Source organism: Myotis brandtii, unplaced genomic scaffold, assembly GCF_000412655.1.
Source record: "Myotis brandtii unplaced genomic scaffold, ASM41265v1 scaffold28, whole genome shotgun sequence".
NCBI lineage: Eukaryota > Metazoa > Chordata > Mammalia > Chiroptera > Vespertilionidae > Myotis > Myotis brandtii.
The window spans coordinates 4,493,576-4,509,668 of record NW_005360676.1 but is presented as its reverse complement, the minus strand read 5'-3'; the positions used below and the strand labels follow the sequence as shown (position 1 = coordinate 4,509,668).

The 16,093-nt window shown below is 35.8% G+C and overlaps 1 protein-coding gene and 1 long non-coding RNA gene across 6 annotated transcripts in view; one reads left to right on the top strand and one right to left on the bottom strand.

Moving 5' to 3' along the window:
* CENPC (centromere protein C) overlaps positions 1-16,093 on the top strand; it is a 64,596-nt gene that overhangs the window by 12,618 nt on the left and 35,885 nt on the right. For all 5 annotated transcript variants that reach the window (XM_005868887.2, XM_014541805.1, XM_014541804.1 and 2 more), the window contains exons 6-8: positions 2,565-2,847; positions 3,974-4,189; positions 7,463-8,049. In XM_005868887.2, coding sequence (XP_005868949.1) covers positions 2,565-2,847; positions 3,974-4,189; positions 7,463-8,049 — 1,086 coding nt within the window. The remainder of the gene's footprint in view (positions 1-2,564; positions 2,848-3,973; positions 4,190-7,462; positions 8,050-16,093) is intronic.
* The window catches only part of LOC106726545, a 10,652-nt gene continuing 9,398 nt past the window's right edge, over positions 14,840-16,093 (bottom strand). Inside the window, exon 3 of the long non-coding RNA XR_001362612.1 lies at positions 14,840-14,854. This is a non-coding gene — a long non-coding RNA (uncharacterized LOC106726545). The remainder of the gene's footprint in view (positions 14,855-16,093) is intronic.

The following is a 16,093-nucleotide window of genomic DNA, read 5'->3' as shown; positions in this document are numbered from 1 at the left end:
CAACCTGGGCATATGCCCTGACCAGGGATCGAACCGTGACCTCCTGGTTCATAGATTGATGCTCAACCAGTGAGCCACATGGGCCAGACCAGAAACTTTTTATTTTGATGTAGTCCTATTTGTTTATTTTTTCCCTTTGTTTCCCTTGCCCTAGAAGATTTGCTGGCAAACATAACTGGTGTGAGCAATGTCTGAGATTTTGCTACCTATGGTTTCTTCTAGGATTTTTAAGGTTTCACTACTTACATTTAAGTCTTTTTTAAAAAAATACATTTTATTGATTTTTTTACAGAGAGGAAGGGAGAGGGATAGAGAGTTAGAAACATCGATGAGAGAGAAACATTGATTGCTGCCTCCCTGCACACTCCACACTGGGGATGTGCTGGCAACCAAGGTACATGCCCTTGACTGGAATCGAACCTGGGACCCTTCAGTCTGCAGGCCAACGCTCTATCCACTAATCCAAACTGGTTAGGGCAAGTCTTTTATCCATTTTGAGTTTATTTTTGTGTATGGTGTAAATTGGTGGTCTAGTTTCAATTTTTTTCATATATCTGTCCAATTTTTCCAACACTTTTTATTGAAGAGATTGTCTTTACTCTGTTATATGCTGTTGCCTCCATTCCCACCAACAGTGCACAAGGATTCCACTTTCTCTACATCCTTACTGACACTTGTTATTTTATTTTTTCATTGTTTTGCTTTTGATAATAACCATTTTAATGGGTGTAAAGTAGTACCTCACTGTGATTTTGATTTGTTCATCATTCTTGTTATTAGGGACTTTTAAATTAAAACAACAATTAGATACCACTGCACACCTATAAGAATGGTGAAAATCCAAAAAACTGTCTCTCTTTTGTAACTTCTGTATCTTTGGGAGTTTCTGTGTTTTCATTTGTTTCAAGAGAATTGATAATTGATTGTTAAAACATTTTTTATGATGCTTGCTTTAAAATTCTAGTTAAATAATTACAACATCTGATTCCTTTTTGTCCATTTGTGTCTACTGATTCTATTTTCTTGTTCAGGTTGTGTTTCTTCTGGTTTTGGTATGATGAATCATTTTGAATGTATCCTTGACATTTTGGTTATTATATTAAGGAGATGCTTGATTGCATTTAAATCTTTTCTTGTAGTACATAGTTGCCCAATTTTGCTTTAACGTGTAGGTTCTTGTCTACTTTTGTGGATTTTATTTCCAATGACAGTTAAGTGTTTAGAGTCCTAGCAGTGGTTTGTTTAATTTTCTGATAATGCTGGGATTCCAGCTCAGTGCTTGCTGGTGCTGTGTGGGTGGATGGAAGGTGCTTTCTTAAGCTTCCTGATGTCCTTACCCAAGGAAGTTGGGGTCAGAAACTGCAGGGAATGGGTCTTTATTGGTGCCCTCATTGGGCGTAGGGTCTGTGATGACCTGGGGTGTCAATACTACCAGTGGATCAATTCTACCAGTGGTCTGTGTAGTAGTGGCTGATCATTAAAGCAGGGACTGGATTGGTCCAGAGGCAGGTTTGGCCCAGGGATTTGCTCCTCTGCTGCTCCTGCCCCATAGTACTTATGGAGTAGGGCCTGGCACTGCAAGGCCTGGTTTGTGGAGTGGGAATTTGAGTTTCCCATTATGTTTCCGAGTGTTTTCCTTCTCTAAGTCTTTTGGTCAGAGAATGGGGGTTCTCTACTCCATCTTCTCTTACCAAAGGGCCGTTCTGGGTTGTAGGCCTCTCTAGAGCCCAGTTTGGGAATGAAATATAAACAAAACCCAGGGGATTAACCACATTGTCTGTTGTTCCTTAAGGCTTGAGGAACAACTGCAAATTACATTCTTCCTTCTAGCTTTCAGAGTTCTGTTATTGTTGTTTGATGGATAATTACCAGGGAATTTAGTTGTATTTAGAGTGAAAAGCAGGAAAAAGTAAATTTATGCCATCTTGTTCCAAAATCAAAAGTCATTTTTGCTTGTATTTTTAATCTTTGCTTCTTAAGAGTATGAATTAGTATGAATACTACCTAGCCATTCTACTTTTTCATTGATATTTGAAGGTTAAGGTATATAAAGATAGAGACATGTATATATAAAGATATATGTAAATAATCTCTATATACACACATACTTGTTATATCTGTATATTGTGTATATATCTGTATCTGTTATTCTATATATGTGTTTTACATACACAAAGATGTGCTCATCTAACTGCCCTAATTTACTGACTCTTAACCTAAAGATTGAATTTCTTAATTTCTCTAAGATTACTTTATTGTTTCAGCCATGTATAGATTTATTCAGATCTTAAATAAATTGACTATCAGTAAAATTATGAATTTTCTGTTTTAGGATTTCCGTCATTTCAAACTTCAGAGTGTGAACCAAATACATATTTTAGTTCATTAATTTCATAAGTTAATACTTTCAAAGTATGTACTTATATATTTTACTTGTAGACCTTTGATTATAAACTTAATGATCTGAGTCTTCTGAAAATTATTTTTAATAAAATTGTTGATGAATTTTAAAAAGGTTCTAATATTACTTAAAAGTTTAATATCTTCATGTAATTTTTTTCTAGTTCAAGCCCATGAGGTTCCTCAGAAAACTGTGGCAACTGATGTTGGTTCTAAAACACCTGACTCAAGAAAAATGTCAAATAAAAAACTCAAAGATCATCACAATGATGCCAATGAGGAATTTTACTTATCTGTTGGTTCACCTTTTGTTCTTTTGGATGCAAAAACATCGGTACCGCAAAATGCTGTTTCGTCTATTGGCCAACAGAGAGAGACCTACACTTTTGAAGATTCAGTAAATGTGTTATCTTCAAGTACAGAGATTTCTCTTAAAACCAAAAAAAGGTGAACTTTTAAAATTTAAATATTAATCCTACCAAAAGAGTTTCACATTTTATATCAAAAAGTATGTAATTTAATCTTTTATATATTTTACAGTAAGTATTAAGGATTATGAACATGTTATAAAAAGAATATAACATATATTCAGTATATATCCCATTTATATTTAATAAGGAAGGCCTTAAAGTATACTTAAGAGAAGCAGAGAAGCTGGGGATAACTTTTCTATTGTCTGTGGGAAAATGCTTTTTTCCCCCTGATAAGAAATTCTTTCTAACTTTCTAAGAGAAGCAATTTGTATTTCTCTACATTCTTTGTAATTACAAGGTTAGGTATATATCAGATCATTTCTAGCATAGCAAAGGACAAGGATTATTAAGGATGAGTTATGGTAAACTCATGTCTATTTTGGGGGACTTTCCCTCTGGCCTTTAAGAAGCAAAGTAGATCATTCAAGGTATTTTGCTCCTATCTGTGCAATAAGTGTAATTTCTGTCTAGGGTCTTATATACATTCTAAGATTTTGCTATTTAAAGTGTGGTCTGTGGCTAAGAATCAGAGCAATGGCATTATCTGGAAGCTTGCTAGTAATACAGTAGTCATCGCTAAATGTCATTGATAGGTTCTGTGACTTTAAGTGAAATGAAGTACAACAAAACCAATTTTACTATAGGCTAATTGATATAAACAGAAGTTAAGTTCCTATGGCATCTCATCAATGTTATAGTGAAATGATGCTGAATAAAATGAAGTTATTTGAGAATCTACTACACAGAATCTCAGACTCTGTCCTGGACCTACTGAATGAGAATCTGCATTTGAATAAGATTCTCCAAAAGATTCAAATTTATATTAAATATTTGAGAACTGGTGCTATAAGCTATATATTTCATTGGTGTATGATTTACCTTTTTAATTTTTTTCTATTGACAAATATATAACTTATTTTTTCTGAGTGATTTGCCTTGCATTTTTAGTGTAAGGGGTTGCAAATTAGCATTTATGAATTTTAAATAAAGGCTCAGTGGAAATTATTTTAAGTGGTCTGTGTTGTCACTGTGCGGGAGTTCAAGAAAACTCATAACTCAACAAACGGAGCATTCAGCTTGCCTTCTTTTTCACTTTTTAGGTTAGACTTTGAAGATAAAGATATTTTGAAGAAAGTAGAAACAGAGAATAAAGTATCAGATATAGAGGATGAAGTATCAGAAAGACCACAAGAGAGAAACCCGCCAGAAACACCTCAGAAAATAATGCAAGGTTCAAACCATGAAATTCAACCACAAGCCAAAAAGAGTTTTTCTTCCTTGTTTTTAGAAACTTTAAAAAGAAAAAGTGAATCCAGGTGAGTTATTGAGAAACTGTCCTTTGAGACATTTTTTCTTTCACATTCCATGAAGAACAATATCTAAGGATTCTGAATGTTATTTTTAACCAGAAGTGAATTTTAATTGACACTGATGTTAATTGAAGTGATGCTTAATCTGTAAGGAGAGTGTAATTTCTTACCAGTAAATCACCCTAAAACCACTATTTAATAGACACTAAATTTGATGTAACGGAAAATAAATTTATTCAGCTTTCATTGCTTCTGTTCATCAACACTTTCTAGTTTGTATGCTATCAAAGAATGAGGGCAATATTTAGAAATATAATTATGTCAGGATGCCTGTGTATTTTATTTTTAAGGGTTTTAAATCTTTTTTCTGTTCTATTTGTGTTAATAAAAGAATAGTTGTAAAATAAATTTTAACCTGTTCTGACTACTGAAAAACCTTCAGTGGTTCTACAGTTTCAAAACAGTAATTCTTACCTGTGGCTGCACATTAGAGTTAACTAGATACAGTGACTGTGAGGGTGAGAACCACTGGTCTATAGAATAAACTTCACATTTGTCAGCTAGGCCTTCACTCTCCCTAGTTTGTCCTTCTACCAACTTGTCATACATATATGTAGTTGTCCCTGCTTTGGCACACTTTTTCCTCGTCATATGCCTATCTTTCTTTATTATTTTTTTAAAATTAAAGTTCATGCTAGGTTTCTAGTTTTTTTACGAGTCCCAACTCCAGTATTTTTTTAAAAATAGTTTCATGCCTTGCATTATAGTTTAACTATTTTATGTGTTTTTTTATTTTTATTTTGTGATAGATTAAGACATAAGTGCTTTTCAGGAGTCTAGAGTTTCTTTTGTATTTCCTGTGACATATATCAGAATGTTAATGAATGTGTTAGGAAGGTTTTATAAAAACATACTAGATGAATGAATAAAATTCATTCTTTCGTCTCTTATTTTTTTATTTGTAAAAATATTTTTATATTTTTATTGGTTTCAGAGAGGAAGGAAGAGGGAGAGAGAGATAGAAAGATCCATGATGAGAGAGAATCATGGATTGGCTGCCTCCTGCAAGTTCCCCTCTGGGGATCAAGCCCACAACCCGGGCATGTGCCCTTGACTGGAATCGAACCTGGGACCTTTCGGTTCGCAGGCCGACCCTCTATCCACTGAGCCAAACTGGCCAGGACTAGTCTCTGTTTTATAGTAGAGATCTCTCTCTCTGGAATCTTTTACCTTATTTATGGATGTTAACCCCACCATCTAATACAAATATGTTACACTTATGGGCTAATTATACCTATGTCCAAAAAATAATTAAGTATTTTTTAATGTTCTTTTAAATGAACTAATGATAATGAGTAAACTTAATTTTATGTTTAATTGCTGTAGTCAGATGTTAACTATTCACTATTCCTAGTGCTTTCTTTTATCTTTTCTTTTTTTAAATATATTTTTATTTATTTCAGAGAGAAAGAGAGAGGGAGAGAGAGATAGAAATGTCAGTGATGAGAGAGAATCATTGATCGGCTGCCTCCTGCACGCCCCCTTCTGGGGATCAAGCCTGCAACCTGGCCATGTGCCCTTGACCGGAATTGAATCCGGGACCCTTCAGTCCCCAGGCCCATGCTCTATCCACTTAGCTAAACTGGCTAGAGCAGGGATTAGGTTTTAATTTATGAATTTTGGAGGGATACCATCCTTTCAATAATTTTTTCCTTCTTTGGGAAGCTTTCCCAACTAATTGAAAGGTGATGCTTAATCCCAATGCACTTATTTTTCTAGATATACACCATTTATTTATTTACCATGATTACACTATTGAAACATGCATGAAAATGTGGGTGAATTATTCATACTTGGAATGAATTTTTGTGTAATATAATTTAGTAGTATTTTCTTCGATATTAGACTTGAAGGTGTCTCAGAATAATCTTGTTTTGGATACTGCAATATTGTGATTTATAAGAAATGAATATTTGGTCATCAGATGACTAAAATATATTTCTCATATATGTTTGGACCTTGGTCACAATTCCTGGTTTACAACTCCAGAACTCTTAGAATTTCCTGTGTTGAAAGTTATTAAAAAAAAAAAAAGTCTTTTGTTAATGAGATGAATTTTGGAAAGCTTTGGTGAGAATGGGAGCTAGTTGCTAGTGCAAATGACCTTGTGATTAATGTTGAAAGTTTCAGCCCTACCCCAGACCTTCAAGGAGGGGAGAGAAGCTGGAGGTTGAGCCAATCACCTGTGACCAATGATTTACTAAACTGTGTAAGGAAACCTCCATGAAAAGCCAAGAGGATGGGGTCCAAGAGCATCCTGGTTCATGAACACTTAGAGATGGGACAAGCCTAGAGTGCCTTCCCACATACCTTACCCCTCCTCCCTCTTGCTCTTCCTCAGTTATGTCCTTTTATAATAAACCAGTGATCTAGTAACATGTTTTTCTGAGTTCTGTGAGCTGTTTTATCAAATTAATCAAATCCAAGGAGGGGGTTGTAGGAACCTCTCATATATAGCCAGTTGGTCAGCAGTGCAGGTAACAATCTGGACTTTCAATTGGCATTCTGACCTGGAGGGGATTGTTGAGAACCTCCAGTCTGTACCTCATTGAAACACAGGTAGTATGGGATTGTGGCAGCATCTGAAGTGTGTGTGCATCGGGGCAGGCACTCTTGTACGCTTAACCCATAACCTTGGCATATGACACTTTCTCTGGGTGGATAGTGTCATAATTGAGTTGAATTCTCAGATATGTTACTGGTGTCTGGGAATTGTTTGTTGGTGTGGGTCAAACCCCCACACCGTATTGGAATTAGTTCTGGAAACCCAATTTAGATGAGAAGAAATCTAAAGAGACATCTATACAAACATATAATTTAATATAACATTATATGTAATAATGGGATGCATTTTTGAGCTGTTAGTCAATGTACCTGGGCTATATTTACACATCCCTGGATTTCAACTTTTAAATAAATATAAAATGGGTAGGAGGGGCATCAGATTATTTGATGTATAGGCTCTCTTCCAGCTCTAAATTTCTGTGATCCCATTAATGTTATAAATGATTGTGATCATATTATAGAAATATAAAAGGACCTTTCCTTTTATATTTCTATAATATAAAATATAAAAGGATAAAGGAAAATTGAGGAGACATGTGAACTGCTGTTTAAAAGATACATATATTTTATTTATAGGTTATTTTATTTTCTTCACTGAACTAAGGTAAAGCTTTATTTTTTTGAGCTATTATTTATTGTAATATCTTTTTTTAGTCCTGTGTTTAGGCATATAGCAACTGCTCCACCTCAGTCATCTCCTGCAACTCATATGAATTTAGAGGATGAATTTATAATTGATGAATCAGATAGTTTTGCCAGTCAGTCTTGGATTACAATACCAAGAAAGGCTGTGCCTGGGAAACAAAGCACAGTATCCCCTACTGAGAGCACTGCACGCCTTCAAAGTAAGAAGTCAAGAGAAAAACATCACAGTGTAACACCTACAACTTTGACAAATGACAAACATTCTGGCAAAGCTCACCCACTAGAGAAATCTCAGCCCTCTGATCAAAGAAAACTGGGTAGGAATTGTGCTTTGACAGATGAAATGGAAAATAGATCTACAAAAACTGAAATGTATTCTAAAAATGCAGAAAAATCATCTGGAAACAAAAGGACTACAACACAAAAACAGAAAAAAAAACTTAAAGTCAATAAAGATATGGAACAAGGTAAAGATAAAAATATAAATATGTCACCTATTGCCCAAGACAAGTCACAAAGAAATTCAGACAGAAGTATGAAAGCATGTAAAGAGAAGAGAAATGTTCATATTTCCAAAAAACGGGTGCCACCAGTGGGTAAGTGTTTATATTAAATATTACTACAAACATTTTTCTACTCTGTTTTTGTAATCCAGTTTAGCTTTGGAAAATAGGCAAAGTAAACCTAAATCTACAAAGAGCCTCAAAAGCCTATAAGCTGTTTTATAGAATCTGTTTATTTTACATGTAATTTAATTCCAACTGGCTTGAATTTTGTGTAACTTCTAACATGGTGAGCACAAATAAAGGGAGAGTGAGAGGGAAAGGCTTGTAAACCAGGTAGTTACAGGAACTCAAATAAAACAGCATCATATATTCTTAAGATTTATGTAAATACTAGAGGCCTGATGCATGAAATTCATGCAAAGGTAGGCCTTCCTTTCCCTGGCTGCCAGCACCAGCTTCACTCTGGCACCCCGGACCCAGGCTTTCCTCGCAGCCCTGGCTTTGTCCGGAAGGTCACCCCTCTGGAAGGACATCTGGTCTAATTAGCATATTACAATTTTATTATTATAGATAAATTGGGGGAAAAACAGGATGGTGTGAGGCTGTTTCTTATAGGATAAAAAGCCATACTATTCTAATCCATCATTATTTATTTAACAGTCATTAAATGCCAAGCAAGGTATTAAACCAGTGGTTCTCAACCTTCCTAATGTCGTGACCCTTTAATACAGTTCCTCATGTTGTGACCCCCAATTTCATTGTTACAAATTGAACATAATTAAAGCATAGTGATTAATCACAAAAACAATATGTAATTATATATGTGTTTTCCGATGGTCTTAGGCGACCCCTGTGAAAGGGTCGTTCGACCCCCAAAGGGGTCGAGACCCACAGGTTGAGAACCGCTGTATTAAACACTGAAATAACAAAGATTACTAAGACACAATTTTCACCATTAAAAAAGATCAATCAGGTGGGGTCTCTATACCAACAGATATCCATAAGTTCACAGGATGATAATGGAGGCACAAGAGAACAATTATCTAACTAGTATCTCAATAGATCTTTTTATCTTTGGTCACTATGTCATTTTTCATCCAAACTGGGCCACTTGAGCATGAGTGAGGATGAAAAGGACAGTAAGCATAAATGTGATTGTCCCAGACAAACCTGGAGTATGGCCACCCTCCTTATGTCATTTATAGTGATTGAGGACACTGTCATGATGACACTGTCATGAAGAATAGATCAATTTATGTTCTTTGTACCACTTTTTAAGTAATAGAAAAGATAGTTATTCTTATAGAAAGAATTTGCTCCAGAATAATTAGTGGAATATAAAACACTTATCAAATGTATTACACACTTTATATGTATGTAGTATAATTTAATCCTTCTCGCCAATCCTATAAGGTAGGAGATAACACTCAAAGGAGGTTAAAAAATACTGTCCCAGGACCTGTCCAATTCTAGAGTTCATATTTTTTTCAGCTCTATCAAGAAGTTTTAAAATAAGTGAGAATGTTTTTGATGCTCAAATTAGTAAAACTATAGCCAGCCAGAAAACTCTCTTGACCAGAATTGTACATGTGCCTGAAGGTTCTAGATGACTATACTATCTTACTGATTCTTAGAGGGGAGGAAGATCATATTAAAGCACAATATTTAAACTAGTTTTTATAAAAACAAATTATACTTTAATATAGTTATTACTGAATTACTCGTTATTTTAGCTTATTTTATCATATATATATATATATCTCTAATATGCAAAGTGTCCCCTCGAGAGTTCAACTGACCAGGAGTTCGATTGCTCGCTATGATGTGTACTGACCACCAGGGGGGTGGTGCAGTACAAAGGAAGGCCCCAGCCGGCAGCTGGCAGGGACCCTACCCATGATTTTCACCATTAAAAAAAATCAATCAGGTGGGGTCTCTATACCAACAGATATCCATAAGTTCACAGGATGATAATGGAAGCACAAGAGAACAATTATCTAACTAGTATCTCAATAGATCTTTTTATCTTTGGTCACTATGTCATTTTTCATCCAAACTGGGCCACTTGAGCATGAGTGAGGATGAAAAGGACAGTAAGCATAAATGTGATTGTCCCAGACAAACCTGGAGTATGGCCACCCTCCTTATGTCATTTATAGTGATTGAGGACACTGTCATGATGACACTGTCATGAAGAATAGATCAATTTATGTTCTTTGTACCACTTTTTAAGTAATAGAAAAGATAGTTATTCTTATAGAAAGAATTTGCTCCAGAATAATTAGTGGAATATAAAACACTTATCAAATGTATTACACACTTTATATGTATGTAGTATAATTTAATCCTTCTCGCCAATCCTATAAGGTAGGAGATAACACTCAAAGGAGGTTAAAAAATACTGTCCCAGGACCTGTCCCATTCTAGAGTTCATATTTTTTCAGCTCTATCAAGAAGTTTTAAAATAAGTGAGAATGTTTTTGATGCTCAAATTAGTAAAACTATAGCCAGCCAGAAAACTCTCTTGACCAGAATTGTACATGTGCCTGAAGGTTCTAGATGACTATACTATCTTACTGATTCTTAGAGGGGAGGAAGATCATATTAAAGCACAATATTTAAACTAGTTTTTATAAAAACAAATTATACTTTAATATAGTTATTACTGAATTACTCGTTATTTTAGCTTATCTAATATGCAAAATGTCCCCTCGAGAGTTCAACTGACCAGGAGTTCAATTGCTCGCTATGATGTGTACTGACCACCAGGGGGGTGGTGCAGTACAAAGGAAGGCCCCAGCCGGCAGCTGGCAGGGACCCTACCCATGCATGAATTTTGTGTACTGGGCCTCTAGTATACATATATTTGATAACATAGACTTTATATCACTGGAAATAATAGTTGTCAGATTTCAATTTTGTCTGTGTGTGCCTTTGTGTGTTTGAAAAATTCTGCTTAAAATCGAGGGGGCGGGGAAAGCAAACTTTTCTATTTTTTTTACCTCTTTTGTAAATGTTAGACATTTTTATTGAATTGTTCTTAATTTTTTTGCTTCCTTCAGTTTCTAATTAGCAACTGACCATTTTAAGAAAATACAACATAAAAAATCTAACTATAAAGAGGGGGTGATAGTGACAAAGTTTTTTTTCTTACTAGTCCCTTAAATAGGATACAAATTCACAAAATTTGAAGCCACTAAATTTTTATTTATCCAGAATTTCTTAGGAAGAAACATATCAAGAAAATATACTGGAAGGATACACTCTTTAATTATAATGTTAAACATTTATTGGGTCCCTACTATATTTTGCACACTGATTTCCTTATATAAAATTCCATTTTATCTAGATTGGGCTAGAATCAAGGTGTTGACCTGGTTGCATTCCTTCAGTTGGTTCCTGGAGAGACTGTTTTTTCCAGCCTCTCAAAGTCACCTATATTCCTTGAGTTATTGCTCCCTTCTTGCATCTTCAAAGCCACATTTTAAATTTCTATTTCTTCTTCTTCCATCAGCCTATATCTCTCAGTGACCACTACTTCTAAGGACACATGTAATGAAATTGGGTCAATATAATTGGATAATTCAATATAATCACCCTATTTTAAGATTTATAATCTTAATCACATTTGCAAAGTCTCTTGCTATGTAAGGTAGCATTTTCACAGATATTGTAGATTAGGGTGAGTAGTACATCTTTGGGAGGCCATTATTCTGCCAACCATGTCAATTTTCACAGGTGAATAATATGAAGCTATTTTAATTCCGAAGATATTTTTACTCTACCTATAATTTGTAATTCAAAAGGCACTTGAAAAATTTGTAATGCGTAAATTAATGACTTTGGTTGAACCAATTGACTTTTCCACTTTTGAGGTCTCATGGGCTTCTCAATTAGAACATATTGGAAACTAAATTCCTTCAGACTTATTTCTCCTCTAGTATTCCTATCTTCATAAATGGAGCCGTAATAAATTTAATAGTTCAAGAAAGAAACCAAATCATCTTTACCAAGCAATCCATATGAAGTCAGTAAATCTTTGACTTCCTCCTAAGTAGTTTTCAGATCTGTTACTTCTCTCCACGTCCTCTTGCTACTCAGCCACGCTAGAGTCATTTATTTCCAATATTGTTGTAGTAGTTTATGCACATACCCTCTGGCTTCTCTCTACTCTTCAGAGTCATCTCCTGGGCTGCTTTATAATGACTTTCTTCCATCCCATAAACAGACCACTTTCTCAACTGTGGGTCTTTTAATATGCTGTTCCTTTTGCTTAGAAAAATTTTCCTAAATGTACCCAGTTTTCCTACCAAGCTTTGTACTCAGTTTAAATATCACTTCTCTTGATTATTACCCCACTCAGATATATTTCTGTATGTGTTCCAAGAGCACCCTTTTTGTTAGTATTGAGGCAAACATAATTAGTTGCTGAATTTCTGTATTTTCTTTTTCCCCTCATTTTTATTGCTTGCTTTTATTTACTTTTTACCTTAATTTAGCACTTAATATGAATAAGCTTCATAGCTCTTCTTTTAAATTTTTATTTATTTAGGTTGTTTGCGGCAGCAGTCTGCGGTGTTTACCTATGTCGCCATCTTGGTCTCTCCAGGAATCTCTATAAATTTATCTTTATTGTTGAAAGTATTACCCTGTCCCTGGCACCACCCCCCCTCCTTCACTGCACTATTGTCTATCCCCATAGGTTATATATATATGCATATAAATTATTTGGTTAATCTCTTCCTGTCTGGTCACCCCCCTCCCCTTTCCCTCTAATATTTGTAAGTCTGTTCCATGCTTCTTTTTCTGTTTCTGTATTTGCCTTTAGAGTCCAGACTAAAAGTTCCACGGGAACAGGGATTATAATTTTCCTATTCCTAAAATATCCCTCAGATCTTATAGTTTTATCAGTTATCATATCTGTGGGTCATGTAATACATTGTCATCAGTGACAGAGTATGGCTCTATTTTGGATGAATAATTTTGCTGTGTTTATTAAAATATTATCCACCTTCAGAATCCCACTTCTTTGCATGTAAATATGTAAAATTTTCTGCGGTAGTAAAAATTTATCACTTTTACAAGTCACCTCTTTTTCTAGGTATTGCCCTACTTAAGACATGTCACCTTAGTTCTACGTTAACTCTCTTTACATTATCAACTGTTCATATATCAGTTGTATCTTCTGTATGTGTCCTCATTTATTAGTTTTAAAAAATTCTTTGATATTTTCTAATCTTTACTGATCTTGAACTGGTTTCTGAAATGATCTTAATTGATTTGTTTTTTTACTTTGTATGATATTCTTTTTCTGTATCACTATCCAAATAATTCTTTGCTGATAGTATTTCCCCCCCTCGGATTCATTTTCCTTCAGTCATTGTTCACACTGATTAATGAACATGGGCAATAATTTCTGTCATCATGAGCACTTTTTGTTAGAGCAGTTCCTGAGGATACTTTGTCAAGCATAAGGCAAAAGAAAAAAGGGGTGAAAGAGAATAAAAGAAGTTACATGAGGGTGGAGAAATAGGGTGTAGGAAAATGATGTTCATTGATGAGGATTCTTGCAGTTGTACAGATAATTTTTTTCCACTTTTAAAAAAAATTTTTTTTTTTATTGTTTAAGGTATTGCATATGTGTCTTTATCCCCCCATTGCCTCCTCCACCACCACTCCCCTCCCCACTCATGCCCTCACCCTCCTCATGTCTGTGTCCATTGGTTAGGCTTATTTGCATATATACAAGTCCTTTGGTTGATCTCTTCCCCTTACCCCCACCTTCCCCTACCTTCCCTCTGAGGTTTGACGGTCTGATCAATGCTTTTCTGTCTCTGGATCTGTTTTTGTTCATCAGTTTATGTTGTTCATTATATTCCACAAATGAGTGAGGTCATGTGATAATTTTCATTCTCCAACTGACTTATTTCGCTTAGCGTAATGCTCTCCAGTTTCATCCATGCTGTTGCAAATGGTAAGAATTCCTTCTTTTTTACTGCAGGGTAGTATTCCATTGTGTAGATGTACCACAGTTTTTTAATCCACTCATCTGCTGATGGGCACTTAGGCTGTTGTAAATCTTAGCTATTGTAAATTGTGCTGCTATGAACATAGGGTGCATATATCCTTTGATTAGTGTTTCTAATTTCTTGGGATATATTCCTAGAAGTGGGATCACTGGGTCAAATGGGAGTCCCATTTTTAGTTTTTTTTTAGGAAACTCCATACTGTTCTCCACAGTGACTTCACCAGTCTGCATTCCCACCAGCAATGCACGAGGGTTCCTTTTTCTCAGCATCCTCGCCAGCACTTGTTGTTTGTTGATTTGTTGATGATAGCAATCTGACAGGTGTGAGATGGTACTTCATTGTCATTTTGATTTGCATCTCTCGGATAATTAGTGACTTTGAGCATGTACAGATAATTCCTTAAACTACACACCAGTGACAACATTGTTGACAGTTCTATATCTTTGCTTTAGTGTTTTGTAAATTGATCCTTCATTATTTTCTACTTCCCCTCCCTGAAAGATCTTTACTATTGAATTTTTACATTGTATGTGGTGGCTTTTCCACTATCTCCCATTGTCATCATTGCCAAAGTATTGGTTGATATTATTATTATGCACAATATCGATAAATAGATTCTCTACTTTCTCATCAATTTATTTGTGCATTATTCAGTATTTTTCTTTTACACCTTTTATAAGCATGACTCATTCTCTTTATCCCAAATTTATAGAACTGCCAATTTCTATAACTTACTATCAAAATAGAATCAGTGATACTAGTGTAAAGGGATCTTGACATAATTTGGCTCATTTTCTCTATTTCTCTGTTCCCCAATCAAATTTAATTGGGAAAATGACTGAATTCTTTGGAACAGTGCTTTCAAACTTGGATGTGCATTTTAATTCCCCGTGGATCTTGTGAAAATACTGATTAATAAACTGATTTAGTAGGTCAGGGCTGGATCCTAAATTCTGTATTTCTAAGCAGTTTCTCCCAGGTGATTCTGGTATAGCTGGTTTGTGAATAAAAAAACCTAAATATTCTAAAATAACTCATTCTGGATAGCACTTTTGCCAGTTTCATTGCCTAGTGAAACACTGACTTCAATCTGAATTTATTACTTCACAGACTATTTATTGAGAGACTATATGCTAAACACAGTGTTGTAGGCTGTAGGTACTAAGGATGACTAAGATGCAGTTTCATTCTAGCCTAATTAAATACTAGCTAACATCTAATTATGTCATATTTTGTTCTCCTCCCTATTTTTTTAGTTTGATTTTCTTCTATATCTTTATTGATTACTTTTCCTCATTTCACCTGTAAATTTTTGTGACTCACTACTTATTTCCCAAGTTTAATAGTTTGTTCTTTGTACTTCCTTTACATTCAGATCTTGAGAAAATGATCCCTTTACATTAGATATCATCTCTCTTTGAGTTATTTCCCCAACTTTACCTTTTTAGTGAAAGCTCTGGTCTTCACTTTTCAGATTTTAACTCCTATTATGTTCTCTTTTTATTCTATACTAGAGGCCCAGTGCACAAAAATTTGTGCACACGGGGGTAGGGGTTCCCTCAGCTCGGCCTGTGCCCTCCCGCAGTCTGGGACCCCTCGGGGGTGACCACTTGCTGGCTTAGGCCTGCTCCTCTGGGATTGGGCCTAAGCTGGCAGTCAGACATCCCTCTGGCAGCCCAGCAGCCCTCGGGGGATGTCCACTTGCCAGCGGGGAGCAGACCTAAGCTGCAGTCGGACATCCTTAGCGCTGCTGAGGAGGCAGGAGAGGCTCCCACCACCACTGCTGTACTGGCAGCTATCAGCCTGGATTGTGGCTGAGCAGAACTCCCCCCTGTGAGAGCGCACTGACCACCAGAGGGCAGCTCCTGCATTGAGCGTCTGCCCCCTGGTGGTCAGTGTGTGTCATAGTGACCAGTCATTCCCAGTCTTTCTGCTGTTAGGGTCAGTTTGCATATTACCCTTTTACTATATAGGATAGAGGCCTGGTGCACGGGTGGGGGCCGGCTGGTTTGCCCTGAAGGGTGTCCTGGATCAGGGTGGGGGTCCCCACTGGGGTGCCTGGCCAGTCTGGGTGAGGGGCTGAGGGCCGTTTTCAGGCTGGCGGG